The sequence below is a fragment of the Dermochelys coriacea genome, chromosome 7 (genome assembly GCF_009764565.3).
Source record: "Dermochelys coriacea isolate rDerCor1 chromosome 7, rDerCor1.pri.v4, whole genome shotgun sequence".
In the NCBI taxonomy this organism is placed as follows: Eukaryota; Metazoa; Chordata; order Testudines; family Dermochelyidae; genus Dermochelys; species Dermochelys coriacea.
In genome coordinates, this window is record NC_050074.1 from 257,500 (window position 1) to 280,837 (window position 23,338).

At 45.3% G+C, this 23,338-nt stretch overlaps 1 protein-coding gene across 8 annotated transcripts in view; it reads left to right on the forward strand.

The window, feature by feature from the left end:
• Window positions 1-23,338, forward strand: part of PLXNB1 (plexin B1) — a 200,622-nt gene that overhangs the window by 172,436 nt on the left and 4,848 nt on the right. For 6 of the 8 annotated variants that reach the window (XM_043518219.1, XM_038408344.2, XM_043518221.1 and 3 more), the window contains 10 exons: window positions 206-352; window positions 1,187-1,364; window positions 2,988-3,091; window positions 4,309-4,393; window positions 4,866-5,032; window positions 13,653-13,813; window positions 18,948-19,095; window positions 21,288-21,352; window positions 21,459-21,534; window positions 22,276-22,350. In XM_043518219.1, the coding sequence (XP_043374154.1) occupies window positions 206-352; window positions 1,187-1,364; window positions 2,988-3,091; window positions 4,309-4,393; window positions 4,866-5,032; window positions 13,653-13,813; window positions 18,948-19,095; window positions 21,288-21,352; window positions 21,459-21,534; window positions 22,276-22,350 (1,206 nt within the window). Of the gene's footprint in view, window positions 1-205; window positions 353-1,186; window positions 1,365-2,987; window positions 3,092-4,308; window positions 4,394-4,865; window positions 5,033-13,652; window positions 13,814-18,947; window positions 19,096-21,287; window positions 21,353-21,458; window positions 21,535-22,275; window positions 22,351-23,338 lie in introns of those variants that run through there. The other 2 variants (XM_043518222.1, XR_006282546.1) reach the window with 2 other exon arrangements.

Below are 23,338 nucleotides of genomic sequence, written 5' to 3' on the forward strand. Positions count from 1 at the left end.
GCCACCAGACAGTTTATCCTGAACATGGAACAGGGATGGGATGGATGAAACCCTCTGACTTGGATTCTTTGAGTTGTTTTGTTGACTGGTACCTTTGGCTATGCTCCTGGAGGTAAAGTGGTCCATGTTCTGAGACCTGAGGTCACTGTCGGGCAGAATGAAAGTGACTTCTCTCAAGAGTTAAGCCTCTTTCTATCTCTGCCAGGACTCTGTTGGCGAGCCGCTGTATATGCTTTTCCGTGGAATCAAGCACCAAGTAGATAAGGGACCAGTGGACTGGGTGACAGGAAAAGCCAAATACACCCTGAATGATAACCGCCTTCTGCGAGAGGACTTGGAGTACCGGACTCTGGTGAGAACTCCCTACTGCACAGCTCTTTGTGCCTTCTCTTCCCTCCTTGTTCTGAACCAATGAAACACCATCTCCTAATCCAGTGGTTCTCAACCTGTGGTGCATGGACCTGTGAGTCTGCGGGACTATGTCTAAGGGGTCCACAAAAGACTTAGACTGAAAATTCTGTGAACAGAATTCAATTATATATACAGACAATAGATTTCCAAAGGGGTCCGCACCTTCATTTGAAATTTATTAGGGATCTGCAAATGAAAAAAGATTGAGAACCACTGTCGTAATCCGCCCTGAGTCAGGACTAAAGCCACCCTCTTGCTAGTGTCCTGTCACTGCCCACTGGAAGCCATAGCTTTACACCAGGATCTGGGGTTGGCATAGTCCCCAGTGTAATTCAGAGCTGCTCTGCTATTGATGGCCTAAAGAGGTCCAAGAGCCAGGGACTGCCAGAGCAGAGCAGTATTCTAGCCACATCTCCTCCTCACCGGCTACATCTACTGCAGAATCATGGGAGAAGGCGGAGGGGCTGCAAGAGGCTACAGCAACTCTTTTCCAACTGAGGAGGCTCCCTACATAAAGGCAACCTTCAGGAAGCCTGCTGAACCAGCTTTACATGCCCTTCATGCCACTGAAGCAGGACAGAGAATCTGGCTCATTATATTCATGATATTCCCTTCCCCAGTGGTCTGGAAATGTAAAAGGCTTATCATTAATATTAATCACTTATTAGTGGTTTGCTAATTGTAAGGGTAACTGGGGGGGAGGGGAGTGCAGGTGTGATTGTTAATCAGGCTCTTCACCGTATGCAGCCATTTCAGCTATCTTTTCTTTCCCCAGACTTTAAATGCTCTGATTCAAACTGAAGCTACTGTGGGAGAGGCAGAGGATTCTCAGGGTGTCTCTGTGAAAGTGCTAGACTGTGACACCATAACACAAGTGAAAGAGAAAATCCTAGATCAGATCTATAAAGGAACACCATATTGTCACCGTCCAGACCCAGACTCCCTGGACCTTGGTGAGCACAATTCATTGATGCCAAGACTCAGTGATGAGGTTGAAGAGTGGGGTTATCTAATTACTGGCTCCTGTGCCATTGGTGTGCCTCACACTGTCCATTCAGCAGAGAATGAAGACAATCCCTGTCCCCAGGAGTTTACGTTCTAGTCTGGATTCAGTGTGACACGATCAATGGGGGAGAGGGATAATAGCAGGAAGTGGGGTGGAAAAGAGGATACTTGTAATCTGCTGCTGCCACCTCTTGTTTGCATGGTACCTTGTGTTCTTTTCACCTTTGTCATTAGAAGTAGCTACTGGGCCTGACTGGTTATTGTCAGAAGGTTTGTATTGGAAGGTGGTCTTTGAGAAAGGATTTGAATGAGGAAAGGGATGTTTATGAAAAGCATATGGGATGAGAGAGGGCACTAAGAGTGTAGGGGACAGCATGGGAACGGTGCAGAGGTGCTAGAAGGTTATGGGCTCAATCCAGCTCTTATCAAAGGCAGTGGCAGAACTCCCATTTACTTCAGCAGTGCAGGATTGGCCCTAAGTGGGCTAATGAAATGCAGGGCTCTTGGCGGATGAGCTCTCCAATTTTTCCTCCTCTTTTGTTCCTTTTTCTCAGTTGGCAGCAGTCGGGCATCTGCACACTGCTGTATTCATAGGACATGCTCTCGCTCAGTAATGCATTGCGTGATTCAGTGTTCGCAGCTTACTCTGGACACACTTCTTGTCATGCCTCCCTCTTCTCCCATCCCTCCTAGCCTCTGGGATGTGGAGCCATCTTCCTGTCTATAATTGCCATTGCTTGGGAGGGAGGGAGGGAGAGGGTGACTATGGCCAACAGAATTACCAATGAGTAATGATCCCATATCGATGCTGAAAGCTTAGGTTTTAGATTGGCAAGGAAGGCTGAAAACACAAGTCTGAGTTTCCCCTATATTGAATTCTGTAGCACTTAGAACTCCACTCTTCATTCAAACCATTCATTGCTATTGCAGCAATTAATCCACGGATGCAGACAGTTGGAAAGAAGGTGGAGGCAGCAGCTCAAACAGGTTGTTGGGCCCCTCTCCTGTGCAGAGAGGCTGCTGTGCTCACAGCCTTAGAAAGTGCCAGGCAAGGGTAAGATGCCCATGTCTGCACTAGCAGGGTGGGTGGGATGCCTTTACTCATTTAAAATTCTTTGGGGCAAGGAAACTATCTTCATATCTTCTGTGAAGTTCTAGACATTCTGGCAATAATCTGCTGTTCTATGTCAAATAATGTTATAAAATAGTAAGCAACAATCCTAATAGACATGGCCTTTAAACGTACCTTTTTCCTGTAACACGTGCTGCACATTTGTACTGTTTTGTATTACAGCATAGAAGTTGTGTGGTTACATTATTGCGATGTACATATCCAAAGCGGTAGTTTGTTGCTGCTGGAATTTAACCCTGCATTTCCTAACAGCTATGAGATTAAACTTTCGGCACTCATGTAGTGCACTGCGGATGCAGTTCTGGCATGTTGTTAATCTTACTTGACATTGGTTTCTGCTTATTGAAAGTGAAATATACAAGAGAGTTTTAAAGACAGTTCAACTTTCACAGTAAACATTTTTTTTTATTTTCTATTTTCTGTGTTTTGATGACTGTAGAGTGGAGATCAGGTCTGGCTGGTCACCTGATCCTTTCTGATGAGGATGTGACCTCAGTCATTCAGGGGACCTGGAAGCGCCTGAACACTCTTCAGCACTACAAGGTCAGAACTGAGCATTCTTCTTCCCTGCCCCTTCTCACTGACCTTTCAATTCCAAGTATACACTCCGCTTCTAGATGTGACTCCCTCCTGATCCCATTTAAAGAACCTTCCTATCCCCAACTGTGATGTGGTCAAGCCTCTGACTAGCTCCTGACACAGGAACTACTGTTCAGTCAGTGTAACCGACTCTGTTCTCAGCATCTCCACCTCCGACAACGTGAGCCAGGGATGCTGGGGAGGCAAATGGGTGTCTGAATATATAACCCTAAGCTAATTTCTGGAGATGCTGTAATCAGGGCAGGGTTGGTGGATCTGTTGGTTAGCGCCAAAGTCCTTTGACTCTGGAAATTAAGACTCAAATCCTACCTTCACTCACAATTGAAAGCAATTTTGGTGCACCTCTTCCTACTCCTACTATAGATTTGTCACCATCAAAGAACCAAGCAGCAATCACACAAGGATTGTGGGAATGTGAGGAAAAATGGCTAGACAAATGGGTCCCTTTCTGGGCACGTGGAAAATTCGTGGGGCTAGGAAATGGCAGCTGTGCTGTTCAACACTTCACTCTGTGTAATTGATTCTAAGGCCAGAATGGACCATTATCTTCCACTTCTCCTTTATCCTCTGTCAAATGCACCCTTCATCACAGTATCTGCTGTCACTCTCCCTCTATACTGCTTACCCCCTTCTTTCCTTCTTTTTCAGTATCTTCTTTTATTTAATGTTGTAGAAGTTGGGTTGCATTAGACTGTATCTCACTGCTGTCATTGTCGATACACCATGTTGCAGACCTGCAATTGTGTAACTCTTCTGTCAGCAGGAGACAGGCTTGCTGGTTGAAGTCAATACAAGGGCTACTTGCCAGTATAGCAGATGATGGTCTCCAGAGCTGGAATCAGGCTGCTGGGAATGAAAAATGTTTAAAATAACTTGCCCTTACCTTGCCTCAAAGTACCTGATAGACATCATTGACCCTCAGTCCTTTTCTACAGATGGGGAAACTGAGGCATGGAGTGTTGAAGAAACGTTACCAGGCTCACAGAATGAGTCAGTAGCAGAGCCAGGAATGGAACCCTGGGGTCCTGAGTCCTAGTCCCCTCTTCTAACCAGGAGACTATTCTTTATTGTGGGTGCGCTGTTGTACTGTATAAAGTCTGCCTGTCACACTGAGGAGAAATGTGCAGAATATTGTTAACCCGAGTTCTGCTTGTACACAGGTGCCTGATGGAGCAACTGTAGCTCTGGTCCCACGTCTGACCAAACATATCCCCAGGGAGAATCAAGATTACATCCCTGGAGAGAGTGAGTCTGATGCTTAAGGTCTTAACGTTCCATCCTCATAAAATAGTTTCAGAGTCCACAAGCTGGCAAGCTAGGACTTTGTTCTCCCAGGCAATAGACTTAACTTTATGGTAACCCCCAATAGCTACTGGGTGTGTTGGGCCTTCCTCACTATTAGTATTGACAGGATAGCCAAACTGTCAGCACCAGGGACTTCTGTAAGTGTCTGGGAGCCAGAGGCCCCTAAAAACAAGGAAGCAGGGCCAGCAAGGAGAGCCCAGCTTGAGCTGGAATCTTCTAGTTACTAACCACAGGGGCTGGGTGCAATCCATAGCTAATAGGCCCACAGTTAATAAACCTAGGGCCTGGGCATAATCCCTATCTTGCTGCATGTTCCCTTAGTGCAGGGAAATCTTGGGGCGGCAAGTGGCTCCGAGCAACGTGGCCAGTCTCTGAGGGGAGCCTAGAGATTTCAGTAGTATTTATATTTCAGAAACACCGATGCTGGAAGATGCAGATGAGGGTGGAATAAAACTTTGGCACCTAGTAAAACCAACTGAAGAGCCAGAGCTCCCCAAACACAGGCGAGGAAGCTTACGGGATCGGGAGCGAGCCAAGGCCATTCCTGAAATTTATTTGACACGTCTCCTCTCTATGAAGGTAGGAAAGAACATAGTGTTGGATTAGCTAAACTGGGTTATGCCTAGGATACTTCCTTCCACAATGGCCAAGGCTTGGTGCTTTGGTGCTAAACTCTCAAGCCCCCAGGGTGTGCTTTGCCAGCTGTGCAGCACTGCACATGAGGAAATAATTCTTTGCTGCCCAGATTACTGACATATTTATTTGTCGGTTTCCTTGTAACTCCAGCACCATAATATCTGAGTTACACATGGTAAGGGAGTTGTGCTCCGGATCCGCTCCAGCACCAGGCAAAAACCTGCAGCTTCGCTGCTCTGGAGCTGTTCCGGGCTCTGCTCCAAAGCCCTGATTTACAGACAACCTATTACCAGACACTTCATCCAGATAACAAATCATTGTATCAACCAGCCAGTATCCAGGCTGTCCGAGGGCTACTGACAGAGATTGCGCTACAAGATATCCTACTGCAAAGGAAAAGGAGTACTTGTGGCACCTTAGAGACTAACAAATTTTAAAGTCCTCCATGAGGAAGACTTACTCCTCTAAATGGAAAGGATTTTTAATTTTGGGCAGCCCAACACAACCATGACCCATTGAAAGCCTTGGTACCTAAAATCCTCGATTTTATATTCTGCATTTTTGAAACATTCTGGATGCTTGTTCAGCTCCATCAAAGTCCATCTTGCAGCAATCTCAGCATACTCCTCACCCATGTAGTCATGTTCAGTTTTTTTCTGTATCCCACAGTGTCTAGATTTCTACTTGCTTATCCACCAGTCAAAGAACCCCCTCTGACCTGGAATCTTAATATTATCTTTACAAGTTCCATGGAGCCCCCTTTGAGCCTCTCTCTTTATAGCACCTTACTCGCAGGACTGCCTTTTTGTTCACCATCACATCAGCCAAACGGGACAGTGGACTTGCATTGATCATGGCTGACCCTCTTACTCAGCATTCCAGAGAGGGAAGATGGTGGCGAGACGTCACTCCCAGTTTTTTCCTAAAGTTGTCAGATCTCCTGCTTTCTTTCCCAAACCCCATTCCTCTCCAGGGACAAACTAACTTCGCACCGGGGATGTTTCAAAAGCCTTGTTCTATTATCGGAAAAGGACAAAGCCCTTCAGACAGACCCCTTGTCTTGTTGTTGCCATCTCTGGTGCCTCTCGGGGGCAGGCCATCTCCCAGAGAATACCTCTGTGGATTACCCAGTATATTTCAATCTGCTATCACATGGCTGCTACCCTTCTCCCTCCAAACATCAGAGCTCATTCCAGTAGAGCACAGGTTGCCTTCTCTGCCTTCTTCAGCTATCTGAACCTGGCAAGACAGCTACATGGAGTCAGCCCCATACTGCTGTTAACTGCTATGCCCTTGATCTGGGGCAAGATGAGATGCCAGATTTGTTAGGTAGCGTCACAGTCACGGTTCAGTCAGTGCAGGTTTGGACTCCTCAGTGTCACCTTCCAGATGGGCCACTGCTCATCAGTCACCTAGGAAGAGATCCACATGGATGTGTACTTGAACTGAAAACAATTACTGACCTTCCTGCTTTGACACGTCATCCTCCCGGATCCCATGGCCCACCCTCCAGCCCTGCTTTTTGCGAGCCTCTTTCCCTGCTATTCTGAATTAGTGACAGAACTGAGCGATGGTTGTAGTAGCTGCTCTGCCCTTTATGCCCTTGGGTGGGGAGAGGGGGCACAAGGACATGCATGGTGCAGGCACAGTCCAACGGACACTCCTGATCAAATATTCTGATCTCCCATTCGTGGGATACATGCGTATCTACAATGGGATCTATGCAGACAACAGCTTCTCATAGAAGGTAAGTGACCATTCTTTACAGATGGGAATTGAGTATAGCCTTCTATTTTATTTAAAGTGAATTTTGTAATGCAGTTCTACGCTACCGTGGGTTCGGCTCTGGTGTCGACAGTTTCAAGCTCAACAGAGTGAAAGTCACCTCTGCTATTTGCTTCAGATTTATTCTCAAGAAACACACAAAGACCCAGGATAGTGACCATACACGTACTTACAAATATAAGGTCTATTCTCAGAGTAGCAGCCGTGTTAGTCTGTATTCGCAAAAAGAAAAGGAGTACTTGTGGCACCTTAAAGACTAACAAATTTATTTGAGCATAGCTTTCGTGAGCTACAGCTCACTTCATCAGATGCATCCGATGAAGTGAGCTGTAGCTCATGAAAGCTTAAGGTCTAGTCTGTTTTACAAGTTTTATTAAAGGTACAGTTAAAGTTATGATTAACCAAATGTATTGAAATTTTATACAGACCTATGCACAAGTTACAAATATAGTCATACCTGCATTCTTAATGATATTCTTAAGGTCTGATGGCTGCCTTGCTAATCAGCAGTAAAGGGATGGTTCCTGCAGGAGTTTCCTCTAGGGCAGGGGTGGGCGAACTTTTTGGCCTGAGGGCCACATTGGGGTTGCAAAACTGTATGGAGGCCTGGGTAGGGAAGGCTGTGCCTCCCCAAACAGCCTGGCCCCGCCCCCATCTGCCCCCTCCCACGTCCCATGCCCCATCCAACCCCCCCTGCTCCTTGTCCCCTGGTCACCCCCTCCTGAGACCTCCCCTGACCCTAACCACCCCCCCCCCAGAACCCCACCCCCATCCAACCCCTTCCTGTCCCCTGACTGCCCCCCCAATGCCTATTCACACTCCCGCCCAACAGGCCTCCAGGACTCCCACGCTTATCCATCCGTCCGTTCCCTGTCCCCTGACCACTGCTCCCCACCCTACAAGAACCTCCACCCCATCCAACCGCCCCTTGTCCCCTGACTGCCCCCAAGGACCCCCTGCCCCTTATCCAACCCCCCGGCCCCCTTACCATGCCGCTCAGAGCAGCATGTCTGGCAGCTGTGCTGCCTGGCTAGAGCCAGACATGCTTCTGCATCGGCTTGGCTGCAGGGAAGGGGGGACAGCGGGGGAGGAGCTGGGCAGGATGGTCCTGAGGGCCGGATGTGGCCCACGGGCTGTAATTTGCCCACATCTGCTCTAGGGAGCTTAATTTTCCTAATCTGGGCACCCTCTTTTTTTTTATAATGTGATTCTGACTATACCTCATTAGCATTTATGCACATAGTGTACCTGCAGTTAGGGTATGTGTTAGAAAAATGTGACTACCAGGTATGATGTAAGCAAAAAAATTACTCGTATTGTTAATTTTTCACAATATCACCCATTGGTACCTCTTAGAATCATAGAATCATAGAATATCAGGGTTGGAAGGGACCCCAGAAGGTCATCTAGTCCAACCCCCTGCTCAAAGCAGGACCAAGTCCCAGTTAAATCATCCCAGCCAGGGCTTTGTCAAGCCTGACCTTAAAAACCTCTAAGGAAGGAGATTCTACCACCTCCCTAGGTAACGCATTCCAGTGTTTCACCACCCTCTTAGTGAAAAAGTTTTTCCTAATATCCAATCTAAACCTCCCCCATTGCAACTTGAGACCATTACTCCTCGTTCTGTCATCTGCTACCATTGAGAACAGTCTAGAGCCATCCTCTTTGAAACCCCCTTTCAGGTAGTTGAAAGCAGCTATCAAATCCCCCCTCATTCTTCTCTTCTGCAGACTAAACAATCCCAGCTCCCTCAGCCTCTCCTCATAAGTCATGTGCTCTAGACCCCTAATCATTTTTGTTGCCCTTCGTTGTACTCTTTCCAATTTATCCACATCCTTCCTGTAGTGTGGGGCCCAAAACTGGACACAGTACTCCAGATGAGGCCTCACCAGTGTCGAATAGAGGGGAACGATCACGTCCCTCGATCTGCTCGCTATGCCCCTACTTATACAACCCAAAATGCCATTGGCCTTCTTGGCAACAAGGGCACACTGCTGACTCATATCCAGCTTCTCGTCCACTGTCACCCCTAGGTCCTTTTCCGCAGAACTGCTGCCGAGCCATTCGGTCCCTAGTCTGTAGCGGTGCATTGGATTCTTCCATCCTAAGTGCAGGACCCTGCACTTATCCTTATTGAACCTCATTAGATTTCTTTTGGCCCAATCTTCCAATTTGTCTAGGTCCTTCTGTATCCTATCCCTCCCCTCCAGCGTATCTACCACTCCTCCCAGTTTAGTATCATCCGCAAATTTGCTGAGAGTGCAATCCACACCATCCTCCAGATCATTTATGAAGATATTGAACAAAACGGGCCCCAGGACCGACCCCTGGGGCACTCCACTTGACACCGGCTGCCAACTAGACATGGAGCCATTGATCACTACCCGTTGAGCCCGACAATCTAGCCAGCTTTCTACCCACCTTATAGTGCATTCATCCAGCCCATACTTCCTTAACTTGCTGACAAGAATGCTGTGGGAGACCGTGTCAAAAGCTTTGCTAAAGTCAAGAAACAATACATCCACTGCTTTCCCTTCATCCACAGAACCAGTAATCTCATCATAAAAGGCGATTAGATTAGTCAGGCATGACCTTCCCTTGGTGAATCCATGCTGACTGTTCCTGATCACTTTCCTCTCCTCTAAGTGCTTCAGGATTGATTCTTTGAGGACCTGCTCCATGATTTTTCCAGGGACTGAGGTGAGGCTGACTGGCCTGTAGTTCCCAGGATCCTCCTTCTTCCCTTTTTTAAAGATGGGCACTACATTAGCCTTTTTCCAGTCATCCGGGACTTCCCCCGTTCGCCACGAGTTTTCAAAGATAATGGCCAAGGGCTCTGCAATCACAGCCGCCAATTCCTTCAGCACTCTCGGATGCAATTCGTCCGGCCCCATGGACTTGTGCACGTCCAGCTTTTCTAAATAGTCCCTAACCACCTCTATCTCTACAGAGGGCTGGCCATCTCTTCCCCATTTTGTGATGCCCAGCACAGCAGTCTGGGAGCTGACCTTGTTAGTGAAAACAGAGGCAAAAAAAGCATTGAGTACATTAGCTTTTTCCACATCCTCTGTCACTAGCTTGCCTCCCTCATTCAGTAAGGGGCCCACATTTTCCTTGGCTTGCTTCTTGTTGCCAACATACCTGAAGAAACCCTTCTTTTCCTATAATCTTGCGGCATAGGGTCATTCTTCAGACTTATTTATGTCAAGCATTCCTTAAACCTATGGCCTAGTATGACTAAGCTAAAATCTCACAGGCCTCACCCTGTAGGCCTTATGTTTCAGCCCTACTTACTTAGATAACATACATAATTATCCCTTCTGACCACTGATCAATCTTATATTTTTATAATCCTACAATTTAAATCTATTTGGCATACAATGATTATATATATTTTAGTTAATTGTAACATCGCACAATAAATGAACAATAAACTAAAATAATTGGCTACAGGAAACACAGTGAGACTAGTGTCTTGTGCAGGGATTCTGTGACATGTCTGGGAAAATAATCTCTTGAGTCTGTCCAGTGCCTTAAACACAAGTCCACCCTTCCTCACATGCACCCTATTGTGGAAAGTTTTGTTTTCTTGTTCTTAACTTACAGAAATAAAGACATGCTCAGCAAAGAATCCTGATTTTTTTTTTTTCCCCTCCCTTATCCTTTCCCCAGTAACAATCGTCTTTACTGAGTTCAGTCTGGATTTCACTCAGACAATAGTATGGAAATTGCTGTCCTCGGATAGGTGTCAAACTCCTTCTTAAAAAGAAAAGGAGTACCCGTGGCACCTTAGAGACTAACAAATTTATTAGAGCATAAGCTTTCGTGAGCTACAGCTCACTTCATCGGATGCATTTGGTGGAAAAAGCAGTTGACAGATTTCCACTCTATACGGCTAAATTCAGTGCCTTGCATAATGACAGGTTTCAAATTTGTTAGTCTCTAAGGTGCCACGGGTACTCCTTTTCTTTTTGCGAATACAGACTAACACGGCTGCTACTCTGAAACCTGTCATTATGCAAGGCACTGAATTTAGCCGTATAGAGTGGAAATCTGTCAACTGCTTTTTCCACCAAATGCATCCGATGAAGTGAGCTGTAGCTCACGAAAGCTTATGCTCTAATAAATTTGTTAGTCTCTAAGGTGCCACGGGTACTCCTTTTCTTTTTGCGAATACAGACTAACACAGCTGCTACTCTGAAACCTGTCATTATGCAAGGCACTGAATTTAGCCGTATAGAGTGGAAATCTGTCAACTGCTTTTTCCACCAAATGCATTCGATGAAGTGAGCTGTAGCTCACGAAAGCTTATGCTCTAATAAATTTGTTAGTCTCTAAGGTGCCACGGGTACTCCTTTTCTTTTTGCGAATACAGACTAACACGGCTGCTACTCTGAAACTCCTTCTTGTGTCTGAAGAAGGACCCTTTTCCCTCCTTATTCTGCTTGATCTATGAGCAGCTTTCAGCATGTGGACTGCACCATCTTGCTGGTTGTTTTTGTTATGGGCTATCTCTGATTCCTTCCTATTGTGGTTCTGCTCACTTTACCCACCCTCAGACACCTCCTTTGGTTCCCCAGCCATTTGAGGATCAAGTTTAATATTCCCCTTGTATATAATCTGGTTCTGATTTGATGGGAGGGCTACTTCTGAATGAAGGGAAGTGACCTGCAATGAGCTGGAAACAACTGAGCCAAATCAACTGGAGTGGAAGAATTTAATCAGAAAAATGGGAATGGTAATTGGGAATTGCTTTACTAGATGTCCAAAAAGCCACAATCCCACAGTTGAAGAAGCCTGTTCTAGTTAAAGAATTGAATAGGTTTAGAGTGGAAGTGAAGGCAGCTATAAAAAATTAAATAATAATATATAACAAATGGAGGAAAGGGGAAATTGATAGTAATGAATATAAATCAAAAGCTGGGACTTGTAGACAGCTGACAAGGGAAGCAAAGGGACATAAGGAAAAATCTATGGCCAGCAAGAGTAAAGGACAGTAAGGAGTTTTTAAAGTATATTAGGAACAAAAAGTTTTAAAAGTTTTAAAAATGGTATTACTAGATGGAAATGGTAAATTATGAATTGGAATCCAGAAAAGGCAGCAGTGTTCAATAAATACTTCTGTTCCGTATTGGGGGGAAAACAGATGTCATACCATATGATAACACTCTTTCTATTCCACAAGTATCTCAGGAGGATGCTAAAGAACAGCTGTTAAAATTACACATTTAAATGAGTGGGTCCAGATAACTTGCATCCAAGGATTTTAAAAGAGTGGTTGAGGAGCTCGATGTACTGGTAGTGTTGATTTTTTTTCAGTAGGACTTGGAACACTGGGAAAGTTCCAGAAGACTGGAAGAATGTCAGTATTTAAAAAGAGCAATAGGGATGACCCAGGTAATTATAGGCCTGCCTGTCTGACATTGATCCCAGGGAAGAAAATGGAGCTGCTGATACAGGATTAGATTAACAAAGAATTGAAGGAGAGTAAAATTAATGCCAATAAAGATGGTTTTATGGAAAATAGATCCTTTTAAACTAATCTGGTATTTTTTTTTTCGAGATTACAAGTTTAGTTGATAAAGGTAACAGTGTTAGACTTGGTACCACATGACATTTTGATTGATGCGGGGGAACTAGAAAAAGATAAAATTAACATGGCACACATTAAATGTATTAAAAGATGGCTAGGCTACAAAATGTAATTGTAATAGGGAATCGTCATTGAGTAGGTGTATTTCCAGTGGGTCCTGCAGGAATCAGTTCTTGGCCCTACGCTATTTAAAATTTTTATCAGTGACCTAGAAGAAAACATAAAATCATTACTGATGAAGTTTTCAGGTTACAGAAAAAATTGGGGAGTGGTAAATAATGAAGAGGACAGGTCACAGATTCAGAATGATCTGGATTGGTTGGTAAACTGATCTTAAGCAAACGACATGCATTTTAATTTGGCTAAATGCAAATATACACATGAAGGAACGAAGAATCCAAGCCATGCTCCTAAAATGGGGGACTATCCTGGGACACAGGGACTTTGAAAAAGATATGTGGGTCATGGTGGAGAATCAGCTGAACCTGAGCTCCCAGTGTGATGCTGTAGCCAAAAGGGTGAATGTGATCCTGGGATGCATCAACACAGAATTTTGAGGAGGAGAAGAGGTTATTTTACATCTATATTTGTCACTGGTGTGACTGCTGCTGAAATACTGTGTCCAGTTCTAGTGCCACAATTCAAGAAGTATGTGGATAAATTGGAGAGGATTCAGTGAAGAGCCACAAAAATGATGAAATAATTAGAAAACATGCCTTATAGTGGTAGATTGAGTTCCTTGAGTCTATTTGGCTTAACAAAGAGAAGGTGTCTTGATTACAGCCTGTAAGTACTTACATGGGGAACAAATATGTAATATTAGTCTCTTCAGTCTATCAGAAAAAGGTCTAACGTGATTCAATGGCTGGAAGGTGAAACTAGACTTGAAGAGTAAATTTTTACCATGAGGGTGATTAACCATTGGAACAGTTTACCAAGGTTTGTAGTGGATTCTCCATCACTGGCAATTTTTAAATCGATTGGATGTTTTTTCATAAAATCTGCTCTAGGAATTACGTTGAGGGAGTTCTCTGGCCGGTATTATACAGGAGGTCAGACTCGATGATCACAATGATTACTTCTGGCCATGGAATCTATGAAAACCTTTTCCCTACCATGGCGCGGAAATATTTGTTTACATTCTTCCTATTCATTTTGCATGATCTTTGTTTGGTTTGTCCACAGGGGACCCTGCAGAAGTTTGTGGATGACTTGTTTCAGGTGATCCTCAGCACCAGCCGCCCTGTGCCTCTGGCTGTCAAATATTTCTTTGACCTGTTAGATGATCAAGCAATGCATCATGGAATCCTGGACCCTGAGACCATTCATATCTGGAAGACAAATAGGTATGGAGTCATAGTAGCAGCCTGACACTTCCCTAGGGCAGAGAATCCCAAACTGTGGTCCCTGGAGTACTTGCTAGTGGTCACATGGTGCTGACAGCTCCTATTTCCATTGGAGAGAAACAGAAGAGATGGATTGGGGGAGAGGAAATGCAGAGTAGTGTGTGTAAAATTACCTTTGTTGTTCTTTGAGTACATGTCCCTATGGGTGTTCTACTGTAGGATGAGCGCACCCATGCACTGTCGATTGGAGATTTTAGTTAGCAGTGTCTCTAGGTCCACACCTGGACACTAGACATCCTTGTGCTCTGGTGTGAGCATATATTGGTAGGCGCAAACTCACCACTGCTTCAGTTCCTTCTCAACCACCTTTGTCTCAAGACAGTTTAGAGTAGTGCTCACTGCTTTTGTAGCTTCTTTGTTGTTTTAGGCTTAGTTTGTTTCTCATAGCTCTTTGGTGGTATATGCTGTCAATGAAAGATTGTGACAAGCGCACATCAAATTCTCTCACAACACTTTAAGGAACTTCCGTTCTGAGTCTGTCTACCTATTCATTCCTCTGCTTCTTGTTCAAAACATCATAGAATCACAGAATATTAGAGTTGGAAGAGGCCTCAGGAGATCATCTAGCCCAACCCCCTGCTCAAACTAGGACCAACACCAACTAAATCATCCCAGCCAGGGCTTTATCAAGCTGGGCCTTAAAAACCTCTAAGGATGGACATTCCACCACCTTCCTAAGTAACCCATTCCAGTACTTCACCACCCTCCTAGTGAAATCGTGTTTCCTACTATCCAACCTAGACGTCCCCCACTGCAACTTAAGCATTGCTTCTTGTTCTGTCATCTGCCACTACTGAGAACAGCCAACCTCCATCCTCTTTGGAACCCCCCTTCAGGAAGTTGAAGGCTGCTATCAAATCCCCCCTCACTCTTCTCTTCTGCAGACTAAGTAACTCCAGTTCCCTCAACCTCTCCTTGTAAGTCATGTGCCCCAGCCCCCTATTCATTTCCGTTGTCCTCCGCTGGACTCTCTCCAATTTGTCCACAGCCTTTCTATAGTGTGGGGACCAAAACTGGACACACTATTACAAGTGTGGCCTCACTAGTGCTGAACAGAGGGGAATAATCACTTTCCTCGATCTGCTGGCAATGCTCCTACTAATACAGCCCAATATGCCATTGGCCTTTTTGGCAACAAGGGCACACTGCTGACACATCCAGCTTCTCATCCACTTATAATCCCCAGGTCCTTTTCTGCAGAACTGCTGCTTAGCCAGCCGGTCCCCAGCCTGTAGCGGTGCATGGGATTCTTCCTTCCTAAGTGCAGAACTCTGCACTTGTCCTTGTTGAACCTCATCTGATTTCTTTTGGCCCAATCCTCCAATTTGTCTAGGTCACTCTGGACCCTATCCCTACCCTCCAGTTTATCTACCTCTCCCACCAGTTTAGTGTCATCTGTGAACTTGCTGAGGGTGCAGTTCATTCCATTATCCAAGTCATTAATAAAGATGTTGAACAAAACTGACCCCGGGGCACTCTGATACCGGCTGCCAACTAGACATCGAGCCGTTGATCACTACCCATAGAGCCTGACAATCTAGCCAGCTTTCTATCCAACTTCTAGTCCATTCATCTGATCCATACTTTTTTAATTTGCTGGCAAGAATAATGTGGGAGACCATATCAAAAGCTTTTCTAAAGTCAAGATGCATCACATCCACCGCTTTCCCCATATCCACAGAGGCAGTTCTCATCATAGAAGGCAATCAGGTTGGTCAGGCATGACTTGCCCTTGGTGAATCCATGCTGACTATTCCTGATCACCTTCCTCTCCTTCAGGTGCTTCAAAATGGATTCCTTGAGGAACTGCTCCATGATTTTGCTGGGGACTGAAGTAAGGCTGACCGGTCTGTAGTTCCCCGGGTTCTTTTTCTTCCCTTTTTTTAAACATCATTTAAGGTAGCTGTCACGTCAGACAGAAGGGTGAGCAAGCTAAGGGAACTCATTCAGACTGTTTATATACTTGACGAGTGCCCACTGATTTATTTTGATAGTGGGCTACCAGCTCTCCACCTGGCTGATGATGACTCCATCAAATGACTGGGCACATTGCACATATGGTGATACATTTCTTCTCTTCATGCCTAAGGTCTCCTTAGAGTTTCATATCAACCAGGACATTCGACTTAGTGTTTTTTACCCAAAGCTTCATTCTTTAAGGGAAAAAGTTAGTCTCCATACTCTGGATGTAAGGCAAGCACTCACCTTTTATCTTGACAGCACTAAGCCTTTCAAGGTTCCCCTAGACTCCTCACTTCCTTTGCTAAGAGGATGAGAGGCCAGCTGATCTCAACTTAGAGACTCTGTGTGTGGGTATCTGGATGTATTCTAGCTTACTATGAAGCTTCTGAGGTGGATCATACTCTGGATCAGGGCTCAGTCCACCTTGATAGCCCTTCTCAATGACTTTCCTGTCAGGGACATCTGCATGCCATGGGGAGGGCACCACATGATCCTCTGTCCACATGTGTGATAGAATCACAGGTCTGATGCTTTGGAACTGCTCAGTATGAAGCCAGCTAGGACTCTGGGTAGTGTGGCTCCCCTCAGGGCACTCTGTCCAGGACAAAAAGCCTCCTTGGCTACAGCCTTCCCAGTCTGACCTAGGAGCATTCAGCATCCCTGTTCCCACCACACCCTTCCCCTTGGTGGTGGAAGCCAGAGAGACCTGCGCCCCAACTCCGCAGTCAGACGTGACTCTCGGCCAGCATTGTAAAGCAGAAGGGTTTATTGGTCAACAGGAACACAGCGTTGCACAAAGCTTGTTAGCTCAGAAATCAGTTATCGTGAGACATCACTGGTGTGGTGCTCTGCTCTGTTCAATGATGGTAACAGTTGGCTGCTGCGAGTGTGGTCCCTCTGTGTGCTACCCCGGCTCTGTACAGATAGCTTATACAGCAGACTCCGAGAGAACCCCCAATGACCACAGGCTCTGATAAGGTACGAAGGCACCTGGCAAGGTTTATTGTGAAATGAAACATAGTAGTAATTCCCCGCAGACTCTACAGGACATACGACGAATATGTGCCTCTGACAATGGACCGGCTTAGTCAGGGGTGGGACTCTCCACTGCCCCCTAGGCCAGACAAAGCCAGCTCCACAGGGGTGCATTCTTATACACCGGTACAAACAAGTTACACATCACTCCAGCCATATTGAGGTACAACCCCTCTGCATGTTAGGGTGCCACCTCTCACCTGGTACATGTTAGTTTGAACAAAACAATTCTATCCATCATATTCGCCTTTTGACCCTGTCTTTAAGATGGGTCAGCCTGTTCCTTATTATCTCTGTGGAATGTGTTCATACCGAAATGTTCTGATGCCATCCTAGCACATGTTCATCTTACTAGTACTTGGTACATTTTAGGTATGTGTATAATTGCAATTATCAGCCACCATCTTGACAACTTCTGTGAGCAGGGCCTGCCTCTGGCTTACAGCTTAACTTTGCTTTATGTTAGCAAAGTCTTGACCATTACTTTAGTTCAGGCCTCAGTCCTCATACTGGGCTTCTGATAGAAGTCTTGTATTTCAGGGCCTCATCTTACTACATTAGTGACTTTCAGCAGAGTCCATCTTGGGGGAACCCTGTGCCAGATGGCCTGGATTCCCCCCCTTCTAGTGCCTGACCGCAGATTGCCTTAGATCCTTCTGCCTGGCTTTCAAGCCACTCATTGCTCCTTCTCTGGTCTTTTTCCTGCTTCCCGGGCAGTGTCACCTAATCGCGTTCCCCCTCCCCCGGGTCTCTGGTTACAAAGGGCGTGGGCCATTGCCTACATGCAGGCAGCTGGGCAACCTCACTTTCCCTGAGGGCCTCAGCAAAAGTTACGCACCCAATTCCCACCACTTAGGCATTGGTGCATTACACAGGGAAACTGAGGTACACACAGTATTAGCATAGGACAGTAAGACTCACATGCAACATAACAAGGTGAATAAAACCCACTTCGTCATAATATGTTCTCCAAGCATACATATCACCTATGCCTCCAGATCCACATGGCCTTCGGTGATGCCTCAGGTCTATGCTGGATCCCCTTCCTCCGCACTCACCTCCATATTAAGATGCTGGTTTTGGAGTCTCCTATAGTAGAGTACATATAGAGACATATACTCAAAGGAGAGGTTACTTGCCTCTACAATAACTTCTGTTCTTCTAGATGTTTTGTCTCTCTGGGTGTTCCACTTCCAGCCCTCCTCCCCCTCTGTTGTGGAGTCTCTTTGGGCTTTGTGGTTGAGAAGGAACTGGAGTAGCTGTGAGTTTGCACCTAACTATATACCCTTGCAGTGGAGCAAAAGGATGTGTAGTGTGCAGGCACAGACTCTGCTAACTAAAATCTCCAATTGAGTGCACAAGCGTGTGCACATCTTACAGTGGAGCACTCATAGGGACAAAATACGTTGAACTTAAGTTACTGTACAGGTAAGTAATTTCTCCTTCAGAGGACAAAGCACTTAGTGCACTAAAGAGAGCTACAAATACAGGAATACTGCATGCGAGGAAGGGCATTAAGTGGCGGTGAGTGAGATGGGGAAGGTGCTCAAGAGACAGTATCTCTGTAAAGATGTGGTCTGCACTAGGAAAGTTGGATAACCACAACCCTAGATCTACCTGGAGATGTGTTTGTAACAGAGGTGATTAGTGAGTCAGCAGTACAGTAAGATGGAGTTTCCTGATTTGCAGAATGGCCTTATTAACCCTCACAGCTCCAGATCTCAGCCTGCAGGTTTTCATGTGCATGTGGCTGTCCATAGACTCTCTGGGTTTGAGAAAGGCCTCACAGGATGGCTTTTCTGGGAATGTGATTGTGATAAGTTAAATTTCTCATAGCAAAAGGGATTCTGCTTTCTGAGAGGCTCATCTGTGCTTTTTTCTGAATGTACAGCACTGACTGCTGCGTCTTCTATTAGATTTAATCTCTGGCCAGTTCTCAGTGGCTTGGGAACCTTTCTGTTCTAGCTGAATTGGGAACTCCATGCTGATGTTGAAGTGCTTTGCAATAAGCATGGTTAGTACCTCCTTTGAGGGCATGATATTCATCCTTGCCTCTCCTCATCCCTCCTCTTTGCAGCCTGCCCCTCAGGTTCTGGATCAACATAATCAAAAATCCCCAGTTTGTGTTTGATGTGCAGACGTCTGACAATGTAGATGCCGTGCTCCTGGTCATTGCCCAGACCTTCATGGACTCCTGTACTATTGCTGACCACAAGCTGGGGCGGGTAAGCATGGAAGTGGGGTGGAAGCCAGTGTGTGCAGTGTGGTGAGATTTTGAACACTGTGTATCCTCTAAGCTGCATCTTGTTTTGAAGTGCTCTAGAGTCTGCATGCTCGAGGGAGGTACATGTTCAGCGTCGGGGAGAACAGTGTGTTACTCCATTCAGATAGATGGATCAGGTCCCTTTGCTACTCTCTGTTTGCACATTGTGTGCTGCCCCTACAAACCGATGAGAGTGAGAGACATTTGGCCTGATTGTTAATGTAACATTGGAATGGTGCCCAGGATGTGTGAGGTGCCTGCCCAGATAACTGAAATACTGCTTTGGATATGATGTGCCAGACAGGTTCCGAGACAATAGTGGGGCTGGGGAGGAGAGATAGATGACATCAGTAACGTTTCTAGGATGATCAGGGAAATGGAGGGCCTACTTTGAGAGGAGACTAAAAGAGCTTGGCTTGTTCAGCCTAGCAAAATGAAGGCTGAGAGGGGAATCTGGTTGCCCTATATCTATCTCAAACTTTTGTACTGGTGACCCCTTTCACACAGCAAGCCTCTGAATGCAACCCCCCTTATAAATTAAAAATACTTTTTAATATATTTAACACCATTATAAATGCTGGAGGAAAAGTGGGGTTTGGGGTGGAGGCTGACAGCTTGCAACCCCCCAGGTAATAACCTTGTTACCCCCTGAGAGGTCACGACCCCCAGTTTGAGAACCCCTGCTCTATATAAATGCTTATGGGGGTAAGCACCAGGGAGGGAGAAGAGCTGGTTAAGCTAAAGAACAACATTGGCACCAGAACAAATGGGCATAAACGGGCCATGAATAAATTTAGGTGGGAAATTAGAGAAAGGTTTCTAAGCATCAGAGGAGCGAGGTTCTGGAGCAGTCTCCCAAGAGAAATAGTGGGGGCAAACATCCCAACTAGTTTTAGATTGTGAACAGAATTCCATGACAGGGCTGCCTGTGATAGCAGGGGACTGGACTTGATCTAGGGTATTCCTTCCATTCCATTGTTCCTACATTACAGGGTTACGCAACAAGGCTAACTCACAGCATGGGGGAGGAGGGGCTGTTTGTTTTCCAAATTTGATTAGCTGGCTGAAAATTTTATTTAATTTCCTGTAGCTGTCATTGAAATGTGGCTGCCTCTAATAAAAAATTAGAAGCAATGGAGCAATTTGCTTGTCAGTACAAGGTTAATGCTGTGAGATGTAGGGGAGATGAGCCAACAAGCCGGAATGGCTAAATATCAAACATGGGTAGAACCATATCACTCAGGTGGCTTGTGGCATCTCCAGCCTCAGCCCTATGTGGTGTTTCTCACCCTCTCTTTTTAATGATGAAAGGAAACAAGTTCTGTGTCTCTTTACCGAGGGGTCAGTGACTGCAGGTGGATGTGAGACTCTCGGGGAGGGCACTCCATACATGGGTGGGGCAGTGAGGAGCAAGCAGACAAATGGGGCATTGAGGCTGCAATGATGACGCAGAGAGAAATGCCATGAGAAGAAACTGGTTGTGATAGATGGGAAGGGGCCTTGAAAGCCAGGACAGAAATTTTTGTGTTCTCTAGGGCCTATAGCACTATAATTAGTCTAGACTATGTCAGGGTCTGCTTTTCCTGTTGGAGACCAAGCTAGATGGGAATCCCTGAGTCTGTATTAATGGACAGAGGTGGTCCTGCCTGACATTTGAGGTCATCACGTCCTGTTCCTTTAACAGTTAGTACAGCACATACCCTCTGTTAGGCAGGTGGTACTAGCCAGGACAATACTAGGACAATACTGTCTCCAGCTTTTATAGAATACCAGCTCCTTAGTGCATCTGTCTGGGGGCCTCCCACTAAGAGATATAGATTGGATACAGCCATGTGATGGCTGTTGTCTCAGGCACCCACTCCCCACTCTGGAGGTGGCAGGGAATGGTCCCTAGTCTGTGCTCATGTTGAGAAATGTTTGCATAATTGGCGAGCCTTGTGGGTACCTGGAGCCTGGGGCAGGGCCTCCCTGCCACTGTTGCAGGAGGGGATTGCCTGTTCCCTGCACATCTTATAGGGAAGGGGCAGGTTCTGCTCACCTCTATGAGAGCAGGGGAAGGATAGAGGCTGCCTGCCCCTGCAGGAACCCAGGGTTTTTATCTCCTTTCCCTGGTCTTGGTTTCTGTAACCTGTCAGTCTGTTTCGGCCTTTAAAGGACTCGCCAATCAACAAGCTGCTCTATGCCCGGGACATTCCTCGCTACAAGCAGATGGTAGAAAGGTAAAGTCTGAGTGAGCGGGTGGGGACAGCTGGGTGGCTTGGCAGGGGGAGGAGGCAGCAGAGAAACAGATACCGCATTAATTGCCCATGTGCTCCCATTGCGTAGGTACTACGCGGACATTCGCCAGACCATCTCCGCCAGTGACCAGGAAATGAACTCTGCCCTGGCTGAGCTGTCAAGGGTAAATAAAGCAACTTATTTCAGAAAGCAGTGCATTTTCCATTGGGTCCCACAGGGTGGGCAGTCTGCCTCCCTGACACAGAATCTGCATTAGCCTTTTTCCCTAGAATATCCCACCACTGCTCCCGCCAGAATTCCAGTGTTAGTGCTGGCAGGGGCCAGGCATTTTAACCACGGCATCATGACTTGGCTCACAGGAGGTCTAGACCACATGGCGGTTGAAAAACACTGGCTGCTGGTGTCTTGTCTGTGCTCACCCCAACATCACTGCTAGCACCAATGGAAAGTTTTAGGGGAAAAAAGACTAATGTAGCTAAGACTTCTGAGTGGAGGAGCAATGAATTACACGTATTGAATCTATTTCCCCATGTTAAGTATCCTCACACCTTCTTGTCAACTGTCTAAATGGGCCATCTTGATTATCACTACAAAAGTTTTTTTCTCCTCCTGTTAGTAGCTCATCTTAATTAATTAGCCTCTTACAGTTGGTATGGCTTCTTCCACCTTTTCATGTTCTGTGTGTGTGTGTGTGTGTATGTGTATGTGTATGTGTATGTATATATATATGTATAATATATATATATATATATATAATCTTCTTACTATATGTTCCATTCTATGCATCTGATGAAGTGGGCTGTAGCCCATGAAAGCTTATGCTTAAATAAATTTGTTAGTCTCTAAGGTGCCACAAATACTCCTGTTCTTTTGGCTGATTTATATATTTGTTATATTACCATAGAATTACTCAGGTGAACTCAATTCGGTGGTGGCTCTGCATGAACTCTACAAATACATCAACAAGTACTATGACCAGGTGAGTGCAGCTCTGGCTTACTGGCTCCAGCCTCAGTGGGTGATTTCACACACATCCCTCCCTGTTATCTTATGCTTGCCCTTCATAGGTTCATCTAGTCCTGTCTCCTGTTGGATTTGTGAACAAAAAAATTAATAGTCAAGGACATCATACATGTTCCACTGCCCACATAGTACATAGGCCCATATTTTTAAAGGTATATAGGCAATACGGCACTCAGTTTTGCAACACCTAACTGACTGAAGTGCCCAAATCTCACTTTCAAAAGTGCTTTAGGTACTTAGAGCCTAAATCCCTTTTGAAAATGAGGTTTAGACTCCTAAATCGGGTGCTGCGGTGCTGAGTGCAGCAATGCCTAAACACATTTAAAAATCTGGGTCAGATTAATTGACTTCATCAAATAGGAAGAAATGTATATTTTTGTCACAACAAAAAAGCCTTCACTCTCACCCAGGGATTGTCAATATTGATGTGTTTTTGTTATCTTGCTTTTTTGGTATCTAAATATTTTAGTTTAAGGCATAGCTTAAAAGGGAAATGATCAGTTAAATATCAGTTAACAATAGAAGAATCTGAGATTGCAGTTTTTTGATATTATGTATATTTTAATAGGTGAAGTGTACAATATAGATTTTTATGGTGAAAATTATGCATGAGGACTTACATTTGAGACTGTTTCATGTTTACATGTTTAATTTTTGTTTCTTTTTCAGAGGGCTTTGAATTATTTGAGATTACTGATGAAAGAATATTATCTACTTTGGGGAAGAGTTAAGGCTGTTTTGCTGTAATGAAACATGCATTTCTTTGTACTTAATGAGAATAATGATTTTGTTACATTTGCAGTGTAAGATGTATGCATTTCCGTGCATCTAACTGTTAAGGAAATGATGTTAGAGAGACAAGGTAGGGGAGGTAATATCTTTTATTGGACCAACTTCTGTTTGAGGTTAAGTACGAAAGCTTGTCTGTCTCTCCAATCAGAAAT